The sequence below is a fragment of the Acipenser ruthenus genome, chromosome 25 (genome assembly GCF_902713425.1).
Source record: "Acipenser ruthenus chromosome 25, fAciRut3.2 maternal haplotype, whole genome shotgun sequence".
Taxonomy (NCBI): domain Eukaryota; kingdom Metazoa; phylum Chordata; class Actinopteri; order Acipenseriformes; family Acipenseridae; genus Acipenser; species Acipenser ruthenus.
The window spans coordinates 17,895,770-17,918,756 of record NC_081213.1 but is presented as its reverse complement, the minus strand read 5'-3'; the positions used below and the strand labels follow the sequence as shown (position 1 = coordinate 17,918,756).

Sequence of the window (22,987 nt, the reverse complement as noted above, 5' to 3'; positions counted from 1 at the left end):
GAGCACAGCTTGCACACCAGAGTGTTACCATTAATGAATGTAAGAAATGCAAACAGTAAGAAAACCCACAAAGGACAAATGTAGTATTTCTTCCGTTCCACTAAGTGTTGCAGGGGGACTGGTTAATGGTTACACTCCTGAGTACCAGCTGTACTTAGAGGTTAAACATGTTTGAGAGCTGTATTGAAGACACGGGTGCTTTCATTGTAGAAGTCACCAGGTTGCATGTCAATGGGGCACTGAATATAGATTCTGCAGTGGGCTAGGAGGTGTTTGAGATGGGTGAAGTCGAGTATTCGAGAGGGTTGTTGGAATAAAATCCTACCAAACTGGATTCACAGCATAGAAATGACAACAACAACAAAAATAGTGAAACGGTAAACAGTAGTGAAAGGTTCTCTTGGGAAATAAATAGGAGGTAATAGAGTTAACTAAGTAAAAACTTATTATACCACACTGTAACACAGCTCAAAAACCGAATGCTATAATTATATTGTGTTGTCATATCCTTTTAACACCTAATTAAATGCCTTCAATTAACACGTTCTTGAGAATGTGCTTGTCAACATGTCATCTACAGATTCCTGTATAGACTCAGCAAAGCAAGTGATAATGTGCATCACCCCTAAATTCATTAACAACAAAGCTGGCAGCATTGTTATTAGGGTTGATACGTGGTGGTGTTTGTTTTTTCTTCTCAAGGTGATTATTAGGTGTAATAAATAATAAAAAACGAATTCTTACTTCTCGTGATCTTTTTCTTTACCAGAATAGTTTTCTTGCAACAACACTACATGCTGTTTTTTTTTTTTTTTTTTACTGTCTTCAAATTATCGAAAGCAGATGACGATGAGCTACTGGCCCCTAGTGGACAAAGGCTGTCCCTGCAGCAGTAGAGTGCTCTGAGCTAATACAACATTCCCTGTGGAATTCCCAGCAAAACAGGTCTTAAGCAAGAGCAAAGACAAATATAGCATTAACTAACATTAACTAGGAAGAAACTATTCAGAACAATACATTAACTGATCCTACTCTATCTAACTGCAACAAAGTTACTGGCATGTCAGTCAATAGGTGAAGCAGGGGGGTAGTTAAAGACAGGAAACAAGGCTTTGAAGGGGTGGGCACATAACCTGAATGCAAGGCTTGCAGACAGTGCTCTATTTAACCTAGTGCAGTATGGTGTTGATTAGTTTTAATATATTTTATCACATTCAAAAATGGTAGTTCAGTATATTTGGGGTCTAGGTGATAATTAGAGTAAGAAACATGTTTTTTTTAACACCTTGTGGTTAAAACATCATCAAAAAACCTGCTCTAATAAAAAGGAAGGATCGCTGGCATAAACTGCTGTGATATTAATACAGTACATTTACTGAGCTGAAGCAATAGTGATGTGTGTCTCACATGATGATGTCAGCAACATGCCCCAGGCTTACATTTAAGAATTCTTGAGTATCTTTTCAAACAGCTCCATTGATGCATGCACAGCCACCAGGAGTAAACAACCTTTGTTGATTTCCTAAGTTGACCTGACGTTGTTTGTTGAAAGGCACAATTATATGAGCTGCAAAGAAACGTAAATACATTCAGAAGTGTGGCATAAAGGCCAATATTGATGTCCCAATTACATCGAAATACATTTCACCGAGACAGAGGTGGCATTTACCAATTATTGTTTCTGCTACTCAGGGGTTAGAGATTGAAATGTTTTCTGTTCTAAGAGCCAAGATTTGGAAGCTGTATAAATACTATTTTTAACCACAGTTTTGCATTGAAGCAGTTTGACAGTAATTAATGTTTTAAAATGTTCTATATACAAATGCAAAATTGATGGAAATTAAATATAAAAAAGGATCTGAATCCACAGTGCCAAACAATGAAGCCTGGCTCACTTTAACTCAAAATGAGACATTTAAGATTATCTAATGACTATTGTAGTTTTCCTATATGAGTGTGGTTACAGGTCTTTGTTATGAAAGCTTGGATGTGGTTTCTCTTCAGTGCTCTTCAAGTATTTTTATTAAGATTGTACCATGGAAAAATGGGCAAGTGGCTTCTTATAAACATTAGGAAAATATTTTTCATACAGGCATATAGATGTTTGACCCCAGGCCAGATTTAGGTGTCTTGTGAGGTCAGAGTTTTTTGTGGTTTCTAGGAGCAGTGGAATTTGTACAGCTTTTAGCCACTCGAAACATGTTTGCATCTTATTGTAATTGCTCAAACTGTATAACTGTAATGTAACGCTACTTGAGCACGGGCTCGACCTGTTAAGCACTCAGAATCAATAGACTGCACTGTGTGAGCTGTTAGCTCCCGCAGCTTGCTTTCAAATGTGCAGAATTATATCCTGTACAGTGTTAACAAGACCACTGGGGGGCGCTTGTGTTTCAAGAAAAAGAAAACTGGCAGAGGAAAGATTATTCTGCGCATTTCGTAGTGTGCAGAGGGTAGTCTTCCAAGGTGCCTGTGGGTCTTTAATGTATACCATTCCTAAATTAAAACACCATACAGAACCAGTCGTTATTATAACATGTACTCAACACATATACTATACGTTTTCTTAAAAGATGAACGAGACACTATATAATGCATAATATTTTAGGCAGTTCTTCGGTGCCCCTGGACCCACTTTCTAGAGTAGAGCGAGGGCATTTTGCTGGGTTGTTGCTGGTTGGTTGCTGAAGATGGCGCAAGTAGAGATGAGTGGGGTTTGCTAAGAGAAACACCGGTCGCTCCATTTCAGACATACCGACAATTTTCAGTGTGCCACCTATTTGGTGTTCAACTTACTGTTGGTTCTGTGCCGTGTTTTAGTTAAAACCCGGAGTGAGAACGCACCACTATGCCTCCGACGGGATGCGGTTCCGGGCGGGATGAGATGAAAACCCAGATCCAGGCATTGATCGATTCGAACCAGGTCATGCTCTTCAGCAAAAGCTACTGCCCATTTTGTGTTAAGGTAAGTCTCTTTTTTCTTAATTCAAAACCAGCAGAACCCATGTATTACTTTCCTTAGATGATCTTATTTTAGATCTGAATGCCTGAGTCGTAATGAAATTGAAATCCGAGACCCTTGCAAGTGAGTAACTACTGTTCTGACTAATTCCCAGCGATTCTATAGGAGAGCGGGTAGGAAATGTCAGTACCGTACTAGAAAATACGTTGCTTTTTTGAATGTCTGCATAGTCTAACTAGCCTACAGAATAATTCAGGAAATATAGTACTGACTTAGTGTCTTTTACAGTATAAACGTCTAACTATGTTGACTGTTTAGGAATTTGGTCGGACAGTGCTGTTAGAGTTAATTTACAGTGGTAACTTCCACGGATTATCGGATACTTTGCTGTCAAGCTACATTGAGTTAGTTAAAAAGTGTTGCAAGGGTTAACTACCAGTAGTCCATTGCGTATCCGACTGCGGTGGGACCAGAGTAATAAGGGCGGATATTGTAAAAAGTCGGATAAATTAATCCTGTTGTAAATACCATTAAACATATATGTAACAATTACTATATTCACACAATGTTGGTGTTTTGAGATTAAGTTTTTATTAAGTAGCTCCCCTAAATCCCTTGTTTAAAGAGATACAAATATATTCGTGCTTGTGACTGTGGGTGTGTGCATTCACTGCTGAGTCACAGGCAGGAGGTCCAGAGGTAAGCTGAAGTTCATAAGAAGTTACCCAAGTGGACTTAGTAGTTCACACTTCACACCAAACGTACTGAACCATATCAAGTGCAGATCAAATTCTCTGAACACACCCTAATAACAAATATATTTTAAAAAATCTATACTCTACCTTGAATTATTATTATTATTATTATTATTTTTGCCTAAATCTAAAGTTTCTACCACACCGTAGTATTGTGTAACAGGTCTGTGATTTAAGTGTTCTGTCATATCACCATGACACAGACAATTTGTTAACTAGGGTGTAGTATCATATCAAGAGTATCAAGAGATTACGAATAAACAATGTGCTGAAGAACACCTTCTCACAGACCTGTTTCACAATGTAGTTATTGTTTTGATAATTTAAACTTGATATATATCCAGTTTGCATATGCACTTCCTACTTGGTTGTTGCTGGCACGCCATAGAACATCAATCTAGCAGGTTAAGGTTCCAAAAATGTTGATGGAAGTGCAGAATGTAATAGCACCACCAGTAAAAGAGCAATGATTAAAAGTACAGTGAAGAGTAATTAACATAACCTGATGCATTTTAATGTATTAGAAGGAAATATGTTGTTTGTAGAAACCAAATCCATATTTCAGTATGGACGGACACAGCAGTTTCTGTTTCGATTTCCAGGAAATATAACTATTGCATTGTAGGAAGGATAATTCAGCTTCAAACAGCAACACAATCAATTGATCTCCTCTTCAACCACTTAGGTTTACCTTTAATTTCTGAAGCTTATTGTACATCGCACTTGTATTTCCTTTAGGGGACTGTAAAGCAAACATGGGGAGGATATTGTTTAGAAAAATATTTTGTAGGATACAGTAGATTTTTACTTAAGTCTTGACACATTTTAGTGATAATCAGTGTCTTTGATTTTTACAGGTAAAAGACCTTTTCAAAGAGCTAAATGTGGCTGTTCATGCTGTGGAGCTTGATTTAATTGGTAAGTAGTAAAATTAGTTGCATTCTTAAAATGCAAAACTGCTAGCTGGGGTTTAAGGTGTGTGCTGTTATAGATTCATGCTGATCTGCTCAGGTGTGGTAAAGTGTGAAACTAGTGCACACCCGTAAGGATGTCCCTCAATCTCGGAATACATGAATCTGGTTTAATTGTTTGTAAAGAAGTGCACGGTAGGATTAACAGTTGAATATGAAGGTAAAAAAAAGTCAGTTGTGTATTGAATTATATATAATTCAAATTTGAAATCTCTGTAGGAGTCTGATACATGGTGTAAATTCAAGGCTACAGTGTGACAGGCACTGCAGAGAAGTTCCATGAATACTAAACCTAATTTACTTAAAACTATTGCTGGGATAAATTTGTTATTCATCTTGAAATATTTTTGAAAAATGTAAATGAATATTCTTTCATTTTGAATTACCTTGAAAACAAGTGTAATATGTACCATATTAGAGTACAGAAATCTCCTGTTTTAAAAAAAATAATAATAATTAGTACCATCACTAACCTATGTAAGAAAGCGGTGAAATACTTGTCTATACAGTAGAATGTGTAGTATTTATCAAATGTCATTTATCCATTGGTTTCATTTGCATGATATCTTTTTCATACAGTCATTTATAGATTTTATGTCAACGAATACAAACTTGGTCACGTTTAGTCACTAATTACATTTCAAGTGTTGTGATTTTCTATAATATATTATTCATGATCTACCATTTCAAGAATATGGTCCATGATTTGTTATTGCTTTGTAAAGACAATCTTAAAATAGCACAAAGGTAATTTTTATATGTATGCCTGGTGAGTGGATTTAAGTCTGTATCCTTTGTTTAGTGAAAGGTTGTCCTCCAGCCTTACAATGCAATGTTAATGTTTTTCATTTGAGCACACATAACCTTTGCCATGGGTAACAAGAAAATAGCTGAATCATTCACAGGAAACTTGGCCTCCTTCCATATCTCCTGTAACAGCTGTTTAGAGAGAACATAATCTCCTATTGAAAGGAACAGCCTGTATATCAATTACATGGTAGTTTTGCCTAGTATGGAATATCACAGCATGGTAATATAAAGTAATAATGTTGCATTGTATGTTCAAAACTGCAACCTGCTGCATTTTAATAGCTATATATATATACAATATATATACAGTATATATAGTTTTATTGTTAATTATCAGCTGCACCTGGCCATTATTGTAAGTTAGAGCCAGGTGCAGGCTATTTAAAGAAAGCAGCCAGTCCCTTCAAGGCTGCTGCTGTCTGTGGAGAGCCCGATTGATGATGTTTTCAATCGTACAAAAAAAGGTACTTTGTGAAGCCTTTTTGTTTTCAACTTTAAAAATGGTGTGTTTGTTTTCAGCCGGTAAACAGCGTAGCTGTCCAGCTTATTTACAGTAGGTTCCTGATGAATGTTTACTTAGTGCGCCGAAGGAGCTAGGTGTTTGTTTTGTTTAGATTTATTTAGTATCATTAAAAGTGCGTGTCCGCGCTTATTCTCTCAAATCCTGTGTATTGGGTCGTGTTTGGAAGGGAAAAGAACCGAGCGAGCCTGTGTCGCCAGTTTATAAAAATAATATATTGTATATATTTTTTTAATTAACATTTTAATTAAATCCCTAAGTAATGCTGAGTTGGTTATTTTGTTTCAGCCTGATAGGATAAAAGCTTCATACGTCATTTTAATTGAAACAAGGGGAAATGTAATAACAATTTAAATGGCATCCAGACAGCTTACTTATACATTGGATGCAATCGTGTATTGCCATTTCTCCATGTTCTCCATGTTTGTTATGCTGGTAAGATTTTAAAGGGAATGTATAACCTCCATGAATATGTAATTGTTTTCAGTCATAAGGGGCACTGCACCTTTTTTTCTTTTTAGTTAATGTGGTGTCCAGCTGTGCATAGAAATTAGTGAAGTGATATTTTTACAATAGTAACATAAAAGCTCTGAGCAAAGGAAGTGTTTTTATTTCAAAAGTGTAAGAAAACTGGACTTGTGCAACACAAAACTGAAACAATTACCTTCCATGTGAGAAATCTATCCACAACTGTCATGTATTTCTTCATTCTAACCCACTATCAATGTTCTGCAATAATAGGGTTGCAAAATGTTGTGTAACAGACAAAAGACACTTAACCCTTTTGTTTCCCCTTTATTTTCAGATGAGGGATCAAACTTTCAGGATATACTGTTGGAAATAACCGGCCAAAAAACAGTCCCAAATGTGTTTGTGAATAAAACACATGTAGGGGGATGTGACAAGACCTTACAGGTAACAGCTTGTCAATATTTCTCCTTCTAATCAAGATCAAAACCTTAAAACCCAGGCCATTATCTGTAGTCAATGCTTTCATTGACATACAGGGCAAGATTTACTAAGCTTTGCTGTAGAACAGTCCTAACCAAGGTTTTAAAACTTGCTACATTTCTTCTGTACACAGTCTTTTGGTTCTTTGCTTGAATTTTATACTTCAATTTGAAATATACAAGTATTCCATGAAACGCCACAATCAATCCACATGACCTACAGCAGCAATGGTACCAGGATGCACCAGTTAAGATGTCTAGGTGTTGCCTGTTGAGATGATCCCATGCATACAGGTCAATATCAAGGCCCAGTGGAGGCTAGGGTACATGTGTTTTCCAATGATTTTGTTTAAATGAAAATAGGAGAAAAATAATAGAATATGCTGATGGATCCAGCATGTTTGTCTTTTTCATTTGCTCATTGGAGATTTCTTAAAAAAATTGTTTGTGGATCTAAAATAAAACTAGTGAAAAGATCCAAAATAAACCTGTGACCTTCCCACTCAATGGGGTGTCTTGGAATAATGCAATTATCACTCAAGGCCATTGCAAGAGTATGACAAATAAATGATTATTCCTAATTTTGAGCTATTGAGTTGTGTGCATCAAGTGCTTTTTAAAAATAGCTGTTACATTTACATGTGGAGTGCACCACAGAAAGGAGGACTGATTTCTTTATTGAAATATCCAGTCTGCAGAAACTGTGTTTTGTTCACCTTAGTTTCTGCATCATTTGAGTTTGAAGCTTAATTTCAAATTTACATTTGCTGTCAGTAGTTTTACAACTCTGCATTTTACGCAAATGCATTCCTCCTTGCTACAAAAAGCTATGTATGTTTCTTTCTATTCAAGAAGCATCAGATAGTAATCTAAACAAGTTCTGTTTTTCTTCCTGTTTTTGTAGATGATGCACTATTTTCTAATGCATATCAAGTCTAACCACATTTCAACTTTTTTTTTCTTTTAGTACTGTCTGATTGATTTTACAATTCTCTTCAAATACGCAACGTTTTATTCCTGTTGGTTTTGTAAATGCGGTACAAGAGAAAAACAAATACTGCATTAAAAAACAGTTTTAAATGTCGCTCTACTTTAACATCCTTTTTTATTACATACCTCTATAAGTAAGGATAATACATAAATGTGTTAACTCTCAGATTGAATTAGAAAACAAAACAAAATGTGTTGAAAAAAGTATTAAATTATTAGGAATGTTTTCCATACTATCTTTTAGTTAATGCAATCCAAAAAAAAAAAAATAGGGCTTTACCAGTCTTTATATCCATAGGCTCACAAGAATGGCATGCTGCAGAAACTCTTGGAAGGATCCAATGAAACCTACGAGTATGACCTCATTGTCATTGGAGGAGGCTCTGGAGGTCTTGCTTGTTCCAAGGTATGGAGTGTAAGACAACATTCAGCAAAAAAGCAGCAGTTCACAGAATTACAGTTGCAGGGCTTTCATTTTATTTTGTAAAAACATATCATGCTGGTTGTAAGTGTATGTAAAACAGCTTTTATGATCGTATCATTATAGTAGCTGGCAATTACTTCTTACGCGCTGATTCTATTTGATTCTATTTAGCTTTACAATGTGTACCAAGGGTGTTTTAGAATTAAACAAGCTGTCTTTAACAACAACAACAGAATAAGATTTGTGCCTTATTTTGAAATCACTGTTTGAATTGTCTTCGCTTCACCTTGGATTTCTGTTATTTTATAGGAGGCAGCAACATTGGGAAAGAAAGTCTTGGTGCTTGATTATGTTGTTCCCACACCAAAAGGAACGACTTGGGGTAAGAATTGTGTTTTTGTTTTTTTTTAAACTTAATTGAAATGCATGCAACTTTACCCCTATTTTAAAAATGTATTCTTTTTAGTTTTTCTAGGTTTAAACTAGTTCCTTTGGTGCTTGTTCCTCTAGGCCTTGTATGTAGATAATTGATATAAAAAAAATATGATTATGAATTATTGCAACAGAAAGAAGATAATATAATTAAATGAAGACTATATTCTTTTAGGCAATGATTCACGTCCAGTGACAAGTGCACTTTCTATTGTGACATTTAGATAAAACTAAAATCTTCAGCGTTAATGCATAGGGCTTACATAGTGGTTAATAGTGAAAGTCTTAAACAATAGGTTTTTAGATTTTATTGTGATCAGTGTTTGTTTTATTTTACAACAGGATTGGGTGGTACATGTGTGAACGTCGGCTGTATTCCTAAGAAGCTGATGCACCAGGCTGCACTCCTGGGAACAGCACTTAAAGACTCTCGTAATTTTGGCTGGGAATATGAAGAAAAAGGTTGGTGGGTTTGTAGTCAAATGGGTAAAAACACATTACAGCAAGGAAGTGTTCAATTATTGTACTGACTAGTTTTACACAGTTAATTGTTTTAATAATTCTAAACTTTCTTCAAAATAGAACCCATTCGCTGATGTTTTCTTTGTTTATTTCAGTGAAGCACAATTGGCAGACGATGATAGAATCTATCTCGAATTACATTGGCTCTTTGAACTGGGGTTACCGAGTAGAATTGAGAGACAAGAATGTAACATATGTGAACTCTTATGCCGAGTTTGTGGAACCACATAAGATAAAGGTAACAATTTTATAAACGTTAAGACCAAATGTTTCTGCAACAATGAACTATTTACAGTAATACAGATGCTGATCTGTCATGTAAGCGGAGCAAGACTAGCAGATAAAAGGCATGAGAGTGATCTTTAGACTTGTTCCATTTAGTTTTTGGATCGTTTGATAAGCTGCCTGTATCAGCTTGCTGTGGAGTACATTGGGTGTTAAAACCATAAAGAATAGTGTGAAATGTGTGTGTGTGTGTTTTTTTTTTAACAGAATTATTGTTCCACAAGTTAGACTGTTGACACATTACAGGAAGACCTTTGTTAACATTACATAAGGCGTCAATGGCGCACTATCTTGCAATAGTGAACTAGAATGTTGTGAATTGTGTGTATTCTGTGTAATTTAGTATATTCAGAGTCAATAGTATCTTGTTAACTAGAGGTGTTTTTTTTCAGGCAACAAACAAACGAGGCAAAGAGACTTTCCACACGGCAGCTACATTTGTACTGGCAACAGGAGAACGACCTAGATATTTGGGCATTCCAGGAGATAAAGAATACTGCATTACCAGGTGAAGGACATTTTTGCTTATTGCAAGTTGGTAATGATGTATCTTAGTAGCAAAACTATAAAGAAGATTAAAACCTTAGAGTTAAAAACTAAAAAAATGGGGCTATATTGTACTGTATTAGATGTACAATGAAAGCAGGTAATGGGTGTAACGAGGATTCATTACATGTGTGGGTTGTCGCTGAACAGTAATGAGGCAGACACAGCACATTGGGTGTTGACACGCCGCACAGGCACGTAGATTTAACACCCACGTGCTGCCACTAGGGTACCAGCAACAGTAGCCCTAGTGTCAAATTTAATAAAATAAAAAAATAATAAGTTTACCACACAAGGCGAGAGAGAGCCTCATTAAAAGAGACATCCTGCTCCAGGAACCTATTACACTACGCAAACCCTCTCTATACTGTTTGGGATCAACATCCCTTAAATCAACCTTCTGCTGTTGCTCCCGAAGTCCCGGCCTCCCAGCGACTCTGTGTTGTTGTGATGGCCCTGGCTGAGCAGACCTTTCACAGGCACCATATTGCAGTTGAAGGGTTCCGTAGTAGTTCATCTTGCGGAGTGGACGCTCTCCCCCTCCTTTGTGTAGCATGGCGATGCTGTCGGGCAGACGCCTTTTGAGCTGCTCGCAGCCTCCCTGGTCACGCCCCCAGCCAATCCAGACCTCCTGTTCAGCTCAGCACCAGGTGAGCCTAACTACTCAATTGGTTGCCAAGCAACGCGTCTCCTGTTCTGCATCCCAGCTGCACGCATTTATGCACGAACCAGCAACAGGGCCCTCCTTGTCAGATGGGGATTTTACTTTTTCATGTTTCATGGCGTTAATGTAATATTTATAAAATTGCAGAGGACACATGTTCTAGACACATTTGTTCTGAACAGAACTCCCTGACATGAGTGACATTTTAATGACAATCAGATCTGGTTGAATAGTATGCTTGTGGTGAGATTGGTATAAATTAAAATACTGGAACTTTGGTATACAGAAGAGTAAATGTATGAGATTTAATTTGTTTCTGTTTGCAGTGATGACTTGTTCTCTCTACCCTACTGTCCTGGAAAGACGCTAGTGATTGGAGCGTCCTACGTCGCTCTAGAATGCGCTGGTTTTCTTGCTGGAATTGGTTTGGATGTCACTGTAATGGTGCGTTCCATCCTTCTCAGAGGATTTGACCAGGAGATGGCAGAAAGAGCTGGAACTTACATGAAAGATCATGGTGTCAAGTTTATCAGGCCATTTGTACCTACAAAGGTAGGGTGCTTTCTTTTAATTTGTAAGGGTTGTGATTTTTTTTCTTTTTTAATTTACAGATTTAGTTTTGGTTTCGTATTGAAGTACCATCGGATCACTGCAGATTGCGGAATGACACAACATAGTCCCAATTTAAATTGAAGAAATAACAAAAATAAAAATACACAAAGCAACTCAATAGAAGCTTTGTATAAATCAAATATGCCGTGGCCCAATTTTAAATATAGGATTTATTTTTACTGGTTAGCCTGATCTCTTCGACTTAGTTGTGCCATAGCCGATCCTCTAGATAAAGATAGAATCTGATTTTTGAAATGTAAGATTTTATATCCCTACTGCCCATGTAGATGTAATTAAACATGAGAATGTGAGTGAAATGACTTAATGGAGAAATAGATCTCAAACAGCAGCAAAACCACACGCAACAAAATATTCAGGGTCAACCTCAGTACTACTGAACTATCCTAATGTGTTGATTTGCAAGTCATGCAAAATAGATTTTGAGCTAACTTTAACCTCTTATTCTTTGGAATAGATTGAACAGTTGGAGGAAGGAACCCCTGGAAAGCTAAAAGTGACTGCCAAGTCAACAGAAAGTGGTGAAATGATTGAGGGGGAATATAACACTGTAAGTATATGCTTTCTTCTTTTGTGTTTTAGACCAACAGGACATGGTTCTGGTAAAGCATCTGTGTTAAAGTACATTATATCTGTAAAACAGTAATCTAATAATTGCTGTGATAATTGGTTTGTACCAGCCTGCTACACTGAACTGTAACCTGTGTGTTTGTGTTCATCTTATTTTTCAGATCGAGTAAATGTTCTGATACAGCTGTAGCATCAATTCAAATCTAAGCATTGACTAGCAGTAATAAACACACCTGGTAACATCTTATTTTCTTATAGGTCTTGATAGCTGTTGGTCGTGATGCGTGTACTGGAAAAATAGGTCTAGACAAAGTTGGTGTTGAAATCAATGAAAAGTAAGTTTCCATTTTTATGTGTTTCTCTTGAACAGGATTTCTTTTTTTCTTTGTTCCTTTGAGGGAAATTTGCTTCTACATAGTGATTCAGCAGAATTTACTGCCTGCAAGGCATGACCAGGATTGCTGAAGAAGGTTAATGATTGGTTAAATATTAGTGTCTTCTGAAACTTGAAACTGTAATACAATTCAGCTGATTTTATCTGGGCTTGAAGTACCGAGGTAACCAAAGCAGTGATAATTCATGTACCACAAGACTGGTGCACTGGCGTTTTTTTTTTTTTTTACATTAACAGTAAATGCATGCTAGGCTGGACTTACTTGCAAGCACACTGCTATTGATGACATAAATGTTGAATACTAAATACTCTTAATCTAAACCAAACCATTCTATCTGAGCTACAGTTGAATAAAAAAGGAAATATGCAACTAGAAATGCTTTTGGGTAATACGAGAAATGCGGTCACTACTTTCCTTGCTGCCTACCAAGGTAAAATATTTTCCTATTGCTATTAGCATTTGCACTATCGTAAAGTAAACAGTACAGTGCTTGGCATGTTGTATGCGCTGCATGCTTCCCCTTTTGTGCTGTATAATCGGCAAGCAAATACCTGGGCACAATGGAAATGACTGCACTTCCAGTAACTTTTTTTTTTTGGTTCAAGTATCCTTTTGTTCAAAAAGTATTTAAGAATGTTACATTTTAAATATGTATTTGTTTCCTTAGGAATGGTAAAGTTCCAGTAAATGATGAGGAACAAACCAATGTACCGTACATTTACGCAATTGGGGATATCCTTGAAGGAAAGTGGGAGCTTACCCCTGTTGCTATTCAGGCAGGAAAGCTTCTGGCAAGAAGGCTGTTTGACGGCAGGTCTTTAAAGGTGAACATCTTTACACAGCTTTTTGAAGACCACAATCGTGGTGCTTTGTAATTGTTTTGGATTAGTGTAGCTTTTAAGCCATTTGTGATGGCCACTGTTTATTCTGTAAAGGGAGAGGTTTGTGTTCAGCAGTTTCTAATAAACTAATCTTTTTGCCTGTGTAATGAAATAAAATAATTGTTAACTTCAATCTATAGCAATTTAAAGTATGATATTTATCAACTTGTCAGTGAATGACATGTTGGGTCATGCGCATATCTTTTTTTATAATTATAGTATCTCAAAATGTAGTAACTCTCAATACATTAAGAGTAACTTTTTTGTATATTGCCTGAACATGAGTTCTAAGGGGTCCTCCCAAATTAATTTACAGTAAGCGTACACAGCGTTCCCTTGAAGACCCCCCTCCCCCACCAAAGTGTACATATGTACACTTAGTGTAATTGATGATCATTTTGGATGATCCCTAAGAGGATCCTTTTTTTTCTTCAACCAAAAGTAAAATATCGTGAACTGTGACAATGACATATCTGGTGGCGTTAGTACTTTTTTTGTAGAAAGATGTCAGTTTCATTTTGGATGGCCCCTAAAGTAAGATCTAGATAAGGATATTTATCTCTTTATGTGCATCTCCCTCTTGACCAGTTCCTAGGTGTACCAAGGGGAAATGTATAATCCACAGAGCAATGAACTTGGCAAATAATAGTGGACAGTGGAAGAGTTTGGTATGGTTGGGCCAATGTGTAGCCATTCCATGATTGAGCCCCCTAATGTATGACCACAGTACGAGTACTTCTGCCAGATTCAATTATTCTGCAGCTCACACTTGTCTATGAACTGGTTGGTGACTTGCACATCTAAGTTACGTTGACACAAATTGTATTATACACAAATTGGCCTCTCTGCCTTTAATTTGGGAATAATTTCCTCTAGTTTTAGACAAGTGGGACAATGGATTTTAATTGCCTTGTTTTGTTTCTAAATTTAGTGTGATTACGTCAATGTTCCAACCACCGTCTTTACCCCTTTGGAATATGGGTGCTGTGGATTATCAGAAGAAAAGGCCATTGAATTGTATGGCGAAGAAAATATTGAGGTAAGGACTTCCAAGGCAAAAAATAAGGCATTTTAATTAACACTAATGGTGTCGGGCTGAGGGGACTAAATGCTGCTTGAACATCTTGCCATGTTGGATTTTCCATCTTTCATACCCTTAACCACCCACCATTCATTCTTAGCCCTCAAATATGCAATTTGGACAGTTTTCAGAACAATTTTTGCTATTTTTTTTAAATACACACTTTTCTTTTTGTTATGAAAAGCAGAAAATACAGTATTTCAATAGAACTTCAACGTGTTTACAATTGTAGCATTATAATATAGATGTAATTGGTTTTATAATTTCTTAACTGAAACAACAAAACCTGAAATCAGTTTCTTACCACTTGCTAAGTAACTTATTCTAGGAGCTGAAAATCATTTGGTTCTTGTTTTTTTTTTTTTTTTTTTTTTTTGTTATACAAAATGCAGCTTCCTGGGGTACATGACTAATACATATTTACCAATAGTATATTATATGCTATTGTTTTTATATCCTTAGTTTAAAATGCCCTTTTTTTGTTCATTTATGTTCAGGTGTACCACAGCTTGTTTTGGCCCCTGGAATGTACAGTCCCCAGCAGGGACAATAACAAATGTTATTCCAAGATTGTCTGCAACAAATTGGACAATGTAAGTACTTAATTAATTAAATAAATATGTTAAAGTTTTTGAATGGGTCTGTATGAGGGATGCCTCAAGATCTGCTTGAAAAGTTTAGAAACAATGCATATTGGTGAGGGAAGCGGGAACCATCTTATTTAGGAGTTGAATGCATTAGGTTATGGGTAGCTTATACAGCAGAAGTCACCAAAACCTGTTGGACTAACCATTTTAAACTTTATTTGCTTCAGTTTTATTCAGTACTGTTATGTTTCTCTTCAGGAGCGTGTTGTAGGATTCCACTACCTTGGACCCAATGCTGGTGAGGTCACACAAGGCTTTGGTGTAGCAATAAAATGCGGACTTACCAAAGAATTGCTTGATAACACAACTGGCATTCATCCGACCTGTGCAGAGGTAGGGGCTTTCCTAATAAATGATCTGCTTCTACATTTAACACTTGTGTGTAATATATGAATTAGGAAGGCTGGCGATGTATGCATGAGCATGGTTAACAGCCATGTTAACATATAGGCTTAAAGTACATATTTAGTGTAGTAATGAAACCTGTAAAATAAGTCATATTTAAATTCTCAGTAATGTTAGTCCAGTTAATTTAACTCCTACAGATAAGTATCTGCAAAAAAAAAAAGTTCTTTACTCCACTATATGATTTCCATGGTGATGCTAACTATTACCTTTACTGTTGCAGGTATTTACCACGTTGGGTATTACCAAACGGTCAGGTGCTGACATCACTCAAAAAGGTTGCTGAGGTTAAACCCTGCTGTGTAACATCTGCCCACTATCTGCAAATTCTCCATTGGCCTGTGGCTGACTTAAACTGCACTTGATTTCTCAGGTAATTTCAGGAAGCAACAAGCAGTAGAAAGTGACAACTTCAGATTGTGCAGGATGACCGAGTCAGTTACAGAGGAGAATTGTTTTAGCAGGGCAGAGGGTTAAACAGCGGGGTTAACTTAGTAAACCTTGACCCTTGGCATGCTTAGAAATGCACCGAGTGCCTTTTTGACGTCTTGGCCTGGAACCCAAAATGTGGTGGGCTAAGACTGATGACTTCTGAGCAGCATTTGGGATTCTTCACGTCCAATCAGATGTCTGAGCTTCCTTCTGAGGGGACCTTCAGTCGCACATAAGATTTGACCGTCAATCTTTTTTTTAAAATAAAAAATCTAGTCTTTGGTAGAAATGAAAGACATGTGTTTAATTTATTTTGGAGTTTCAGTTCCATTTCATTCTCACTACCTTATTCATTCCTACTGATTTTAGAAGCAGAAAATGGCTTTTACATGTGTTACTGTCAAACATTCCACTGCTGATACAATGCAGTTTTAGTAGAACTTAAGGCTGCCACACACCTGACACGATGCGATTTATTATTATTTTTTTTCATTGTGTGAGAAGATACTTTCACAGCGACATAAACATACACACCAGAAGTGACACAGAGGTGATGCGACAGGTTTGAAGACTGCCAGATCTATACAGCTATTAAAAATTGCTATTGACAAAACTATGATCTAGACTGGTACACATTTGTCAACATGATGTGGAAATTGAGAGGAAATTGAGTGGTATTTTAACATATATGGCAATACATATCAGGCTTATCCATTTCCTTTGAAATGGACTCCCATATATTGTCTTTCTAAATGTGTATTTTTCCAGCGGCAAGTATTATTTTTTCCTTCCGCATCACCTGGTGTCGCCTCTGGTGTGAAAGATACTTAACAAAAGTATAGGTTCTATTCATTTTGTGGGTATCTGGTGGGAAGCAGCATTTATATGAACTAGAATGTAGTTTGGCATTTTTCATGTAAGGGGATTCTTAAGTTGTCTCTGCAGGTGCTGTATACACTTATTTTCTCTTCATTAAGCAATTTTCAGTTTATTTACTACCCTTAACATATATACATACATAGTAATATGTTTGACTTCTGTTTTCTGTCAGATTATAAGGAATGACATTTCTTCTGTTTCTACCAAAGAATTTACAGCTGATTCATCAGAAGTGAATACAGCTAAGATTAGATGCCTGTAGTTTTAATATTTCTAAATGATGTGTTAGTGCTAATAAATAACAGCTGTGTGGACATGGCATTGTATACATGTTGAAATAAACATGTCTTCATTGCTTTACCATGTTTTGTCAATAAATTGTCTCAAGGTAAATTATGAATGTTTGAAAAAAAATGTATCTTTTAAAATAAGTGTTTATGACATGAATACCTTGTTTTAAAAATCTGATCTTGCTACAGTGTTACTGGCATATCTTGAGCTCATTAAAGCTGAAAAACCTGCAATTATGTGAATTTGTTTGTTTTGAATAGACCTGTAACCAAACTGGCCAAAGGCAATTTAAATTCTATTCAGTTTCAACTATTTCAACACTGAAATATAATATAAGTAGTTGAGGACATTTGTTGGTAATATGGAAATCTGCTACCATCTCAAACCATGGTGTTTTTTTGTTTTTGTTCACACTCATTTCCAGTGGTTTGTATCACTTCAGTAGGAGGGAGGGAGGGGAAGACAACTATAAGCTTGTCCTGTGTACTCTTATTCACAAACTGTCTGAATTCATAAAGGTGTAACATGCCACTGTGGTGAAATGCAAAGTTTCCAGATAGAAGGCTCTTTCCACAGCTAGTGGTCTTTCTGCCTGATACATCAACATTCTCCAAGAGGGACTACTGACTGTCTATGCTGGCATCTCATCGACAATAACAATTTCTATTAACCTATCTAGATATATATGGGCAGTTAATTAAAAATGAGAAACCACAAAGTGATTTCTATGATTTCTAATTGAAATATATAAATTAGAGATTCAGCTTTATAATAAAACATTATATAACATGCATAAAATGAAAATAACATGCAAAATCTAATTTCATACTTTGACAAGTATTTATATAAAGCTGAATCTACTTTAATTTGTATCTTTCAATAGAACAATTAGAAATGATACAAATCACTTTTTCTAATTTCTATCTAGTTTATTTTATTGAATATAAATAGTTCCACTACTAATGTTCAACTCGGCACCATACAAGGGGTAAAAAATCATGGCATCAGTAAATCTAACAAGTAATAAAAACAGCAGCCATTATTTAAAACAACATATTCAGTAACAGATAGCTTATTATTAATATTATAACTTCAACTGCAGTAATCAATATGTTCTTGTATTATACTTTAAAAATAACTACAGCCGCTCTAGCATACATTATATATTTTAATAACCTTTATGTTACCTTACAGAGATATCCAAAAACTCGTTTGTGATGTTGTGAAATGACATGTTTGTTTTTGTTCCAGAAAGGTAAATTGAGTTTATTGTGTTGCTAAGCAACTGAAAGACGCCCTGCTGCTTAGATTAAGGAACTACTTTTCGAAAACAAAAGGTAATACAATTCCGTTTGTGTTCACATTAGGCTTTATCTGAGTACCTTGGGTCGTGTAAATATTATTAGGATAGTTTACTGAGTATAAAAATATCGGGTTTTATTAGCACTCAGGTTCAGTTATGTAAACTCAAGTCAAGTGTAAAGGTGCATTGTACAATATGTTTCTGTTTTCAACATACTGTGATGGACATTGCTGATTTTCATCTGTCAACATCACATTATTTATTTATGAATGTGTTTGTTTATTTGGAGTTGTGCAGGGCAAACCATTTACGTTACCATTTGTTAAACGTGGATTTGCGATTTTCTTTTTTTTTTTTTTTTAATGTTACATAAAACTTAACGTGGATGTGTGGTGACTGAACATTACAAAAATTATTAATATTGATAATGTACAAGAACCAATTAATTACGTGCAATTAGATTTCTTAGTTTAGTAATTTGCCGGGTTATATTTAAAAATTTCTTAAAAAAAAAAAAAAAAAAATTCTCCAAAACTCATCCCACAGTTTTGGTGCACAACATTTTTATATTGGTTATAAAAATGGACCATATTAATTCTGAAATAGGTATACATGTTATTCATTTATAAATGGTAGTGTGTCCTGTATCTTTCTTAACAGTGAAACTTGCAAGGGTCAGCATGGTTACAATTTCGGTCATTTATTTGAATGATGTTTTTACTGGGTATATCAACTGTGATGTAACATAACATATTATCTACCGGAATGTTTAGCTGATAACAGTAACATGTTACTTACAGTACAATCTGTTATACTTAAATACAGCAGGAACTACAGTGTATAAAAAAGTACAGCAGTTCATATTTCCATGTAATGATGAGACCTATGCTAATGGCCTAAAACATGAACATTTCCTCTTGGATTACCTATTTAAAGTGGCAGTATTTTGGTCAAGACAGGCATATAAAAATCCAGATTCACCCAAATATTCGAAACCCCAGAAATGAATAAAACAGACATGGAATGAAAATCACTCATTTAAGTCTGATCTTTATATTCTGGGGATCATGGAATGAGTGATATTAAGTGGGTTTGACTGTATACCTGCCAAGGACTGAAATGTGGGCTGTGTACTTATGATGCTAGTACTGTAAATGAAGGGGTGGGACAGTGCTTTTCAAAACAGACATTAACCTATTAATCGTACATTTGTAGTCATGACTGAAGACTGACAAGCAAATAAGCTAATAAAAAACAGTCATGGATACTGCCACCAGCTGTTTAATGGAGCATCAACTTAAAGACAGTATCAGCAAAGAGGAAAGGTATGTGTAGTGCAATTCACAATTTAGTGACATCAATATGTCCTTCAGTTATGGATTCTATCACAAAGCTTTAACTCATGACGAGGTATTAAAGGACAGTTTTTTAAAAGTCTGTTTTGATTAATTAAGCTGTTGTATCAATTACTCTTATTTAGCTATTTTACTGCCTCTTTACCTATTTATGATTATTGCAATTACTTAAATACTGTGTTTTTTTCATTCAAGTATATGTTTAGTTCCTTTCACTTGAGTTCAGGAGCTGGTCGTCAGTTCTAGTTGCCTGTCGTAGATATCTCTAACATATGTCCAAAGTGTCTCAATAGAAGTAAGAGCCAGCACCATCTTGGTCTGCCGCTTTGGATCACCTTGCACTTGAGGGCACTTGAGGGTTACCATTATAAAGAGACTGGCTGATCTAGACTACATCATTATGTCTATAACAAGCAATTAAAACCAAAGAGCAGCTTCTGAACTCCTAGTTAAAGCACCTTAACAAAAAAACAAAAAAAGTTTGAGTAAGTGCAATAAGAACCATCAAAAATTAAAAGATAGGGGAATGATAAAAAGTTTTTACTTAGTTTGTACTTTTTAATTGACAAAACGAGACCGATGAAGCTTCGTTTGAATGACAGTGTGTTCGCCTGCTGTTGATTCTAAGCTGGCTTGATAAAACTGTAGTCGTTTGATGTGTGTTCATTATTGTAATCTAGTCCAGAGAAAACCATGGAAAATGGAGACCACAGCCTTGATTTCAATACGGCTCAGGAGAACATGATGAAATCATTTAATTCACTTGCATTTGGCCTGCGTTTAATGAAGATGTACGATCAGCCCAAGCATCGCACTAATATAATGGGGGGTAAGAAGGATGAGTCATCATCATACCTCTCTAGTGTCCTTTCATCAGCTTAACTGTGCAGCTCGTATTTCCAGGTGCTTCTGTTACCACAAGCAACAGCAAGATCGGATTGTAAAAAGACAATCTTAGCCATACTACCTTTATGCAATACAATATATATTTATATGTGTAAATGGCTATCAGATTCAATTGGGTCTTTGTGTAAAATTAATTATACACTTAAATACAAACATATACAGTATATGGATACAAAATAAATGTTTATTTCCATGGGGAGGTGGAGGGATGTTAATGCTGACTTGAGCACTGGGAATTTGTATCCTGGAGGAAGTGACATAGCACTGGAAAGTGACATAGAGTAGTGCTGAGGGCTGTCTCTCCTCATGAACAATGCTTATCAAGCACCATGTTGTTTTCTTAATTATTGAGTACTAGAAAAAATTACATCAGATCTTTCTACAACTAAAAAACAGAAGTCTGACCAACCAATAGCTCTCAAAGTTTGATACCCTTTTAAATATATACATCAGGTACTGCATCTTCAAGGTATGGCTCAATAAAATAAAAGGATATATTTAAATACAGTGCAAATGATGTTCTCTTTTTGTGCTTGCCAGTTACGTATAATAGCAAAAATCAGAGACTGATCATATTAGATTCCCGAGGCTGTTCCAGCTGGTATCTTCTTTCTGGCAGTGACTCAAGTAAGCATACTTTAATTCATTTGTCTTTTCCTTGGCTTTACTTTTTGCCTTTATCAGATACTGTACTTCTAAAATACTAACATAACAACCCACAATGACACAGCTCTTTGCCATCATGCAATTGAATAGTTTAAAGCGTCCTTTTCACGCTTGAACTAAAATGTATAATGCTGTGCTGTATAGCTGGAATTAACTAACTCTTTCTTTGTAGCATTCTAAGGCCAGTTTTACCTAGCATTTCTAGGAGTCAATTTGATCAAGCTGTTCTCCCTCAAAATAAGTTACAGCTGGATTTAATTAGAGAATTTTACAACATCAACTACCTATTGATACTTATTATTATTTATTTATTTATTTGGCAGATGCCTTTATCCAAGGCGACTTATTTATCCTGTAATTAACCCTAAAAAAAGGTGGACAATGCAATGTTCATCGGTACTGTAAAATGCTCTCATAAAACCCCACTCAATTTATTTTCTTGTATATAATTAAACTGAATACAGCTATTAAGAAATGCTTTGCAGTAGAACATTGACAATTGGGACATACTGTATGCCTACTTCTCCTTGATTCATGCATGAATTTGCATGCCTTATTCCTGTTATCAACATAATATCAATAATAACTCAGAGGAAGCGCATAAGATATTCAGGTGTTATTCCTGTGGTATTCAGTGGGAATTCATTATGAATTTGCGGACAGTATTTTAAAGTGTTACCAATGTTTTGCAGGGATAGCCACAGGTTTTGAGGAGACAATCTTTATTTTTCTTCTTTGAATCAAAACCCTCTTCAAAAAACTCCATTGCTAATTGGATCAAAGCAGATGGTTACAATAGAATTACTTCAAATAAAAATGTGAATTTTTAATCTACGATAAAAGAAATGCGCTTTTATTTTGTTACAACCAGTTAACAGTGTTTTTATACCTTTTCCACAGTAAAGAGAGAAATTAATTTCCCCAAATATCAGTTCAGCGTTTTAAAAAAGATTATCTATTGCAAGAAATTTAATGTCTACTTTGGCCTTGGAAAGGATTATTCAGTGAAGGTAAGAATTCCTCCTATAAAATCTACACAAGTACATCAGCCAGTGCCTTTAGTCAGGATTAGTACTGTAATTCCACTTATTTTATGAGGGCTGCTTCTTTTAACAAGGCACCTTGAATATTGTGAATGGTGCTTTTTAAATACTGTCATTGTATTGCTATATTATTTGCATCATACCATAATTTCTCCTTATTAAACATTATACTATTTCCTTGACTTGCAGCTGCAGTTTTGCAAAATCACCTTGCACTAATTTAGGGCAAAGCACTTTTGCAAAAAAAATTATAAAAATAGCTGTTAGTATAGAATCAGACATGCACAGAAAGATGTTATAAGAAAAATCAAGACAGCTACCTGTCACCATCCCATCATCATACTTTCCAGTTAGATCCTGTTCCCAAGTTCTGATGCTGTTTTGCTCTAATATATGATCTAATATATACCTGGGAAAAAAAAAAAACTGCTTTTGTTTTAGTATGGTAAACTAAGCTACTTACCATTTTGACATGCAGACTCCCTTGCCTAAAATGATCCCAAATTAATCAAACCTGAAATATTGCATTTGTCCTTATAGATCAATCTAATTACATATTAGTATCCTAATACTAATTGGTGGATAGTGTATTTGCAGTAATGCGTCATTCTTCCAAAAGGAAACAATATGTACCAACCCTGTGGTTCTCTAAAAGTCTATAAACTGCAACTG

At 35.6% G+C, this 22,987-nt stretch overlaps 2 protein-coding genes across 2 annotated transcripts in view; both read left to right on the top strand.

Annotated features, from left to right (window-relative positions):
- Nucleotides 1-2,641: 2,641 nt before the first annotated feature.
- Nucleotides 2,642-17,275, top strand: LOC117412670 (thioredoxin reductase 1, cytoplasmic-like). Its single transcript, XM_058999846.1, has 16 exons — nt 2,642-2,965; nt 4,575-4,635; nt 6,824-6,933; nt 8,257-8,364; nt 8,692-8,764; nt 9,157-9,276; nt 9,432-9,574; nt 10,014-10,129; nt 11,158-11,383; nt 11,919-12,011; nt 12,290-12,366; nt 13,094-13,250; nt 14,239-14,346; nt 14,886-14,981; nt 15,234-15,368; nt 15,664-17,275. Exons 1-16 carry the CDS (start codon nt 2,849-2,851, stop codon nt 15,724-15,726), a joined length of 1,803 nt encoding a protein of 600 aa, XP_058855829.1. The 5' UTR covers nt 2,642-2,848; the 3' UTR covers nt 15,727-17,275.
- Nucleotides 17,276-21,151: 3,876 nt separating this feature from the next.
- Nucleotides 21,152-22,987, top strand: part of LOC117413679 (uncharacterized) — a 30,257-nt gene continuing 28,421 nt past the window's right edge. The window contains exons 1-2 of the mRNA XM_059000376.1: nt 21,152-21,233; nt 22,173-22,282. The gene's annotated coding sequence lies outside the window, so the exon portion shown is untranslated. The remainder of the gene's footprint in view (nt 21,234-22,172; nt 22,283-22,987) is intronic.

Excerpts from the sequence above, each read along its gene's own strand:
- LOC117412670 (XM_058999846.1), top strand. The coding sequence starts at position 2,849 with ATGCCTCCGACGGGATGCGGTTCCGGGCGGGATGAGATGAAAACCCAG. Across the intron at positions 11,384-11,918 it reads GGCCATTTGTACCTACAAAG|ATTGAACAGTTGGAGGAAGG; the intron begins GTAGGGTGCTTT and ends TCTTTGGAATAG. Across the intron at positions 12,012-12,289 it reads TTGAGGGGGAATATAACACT|GTCTTGATAGCTGTTGGTCG; the intron begins GTAAGTATATGC and ends ATTTTCTTATAG.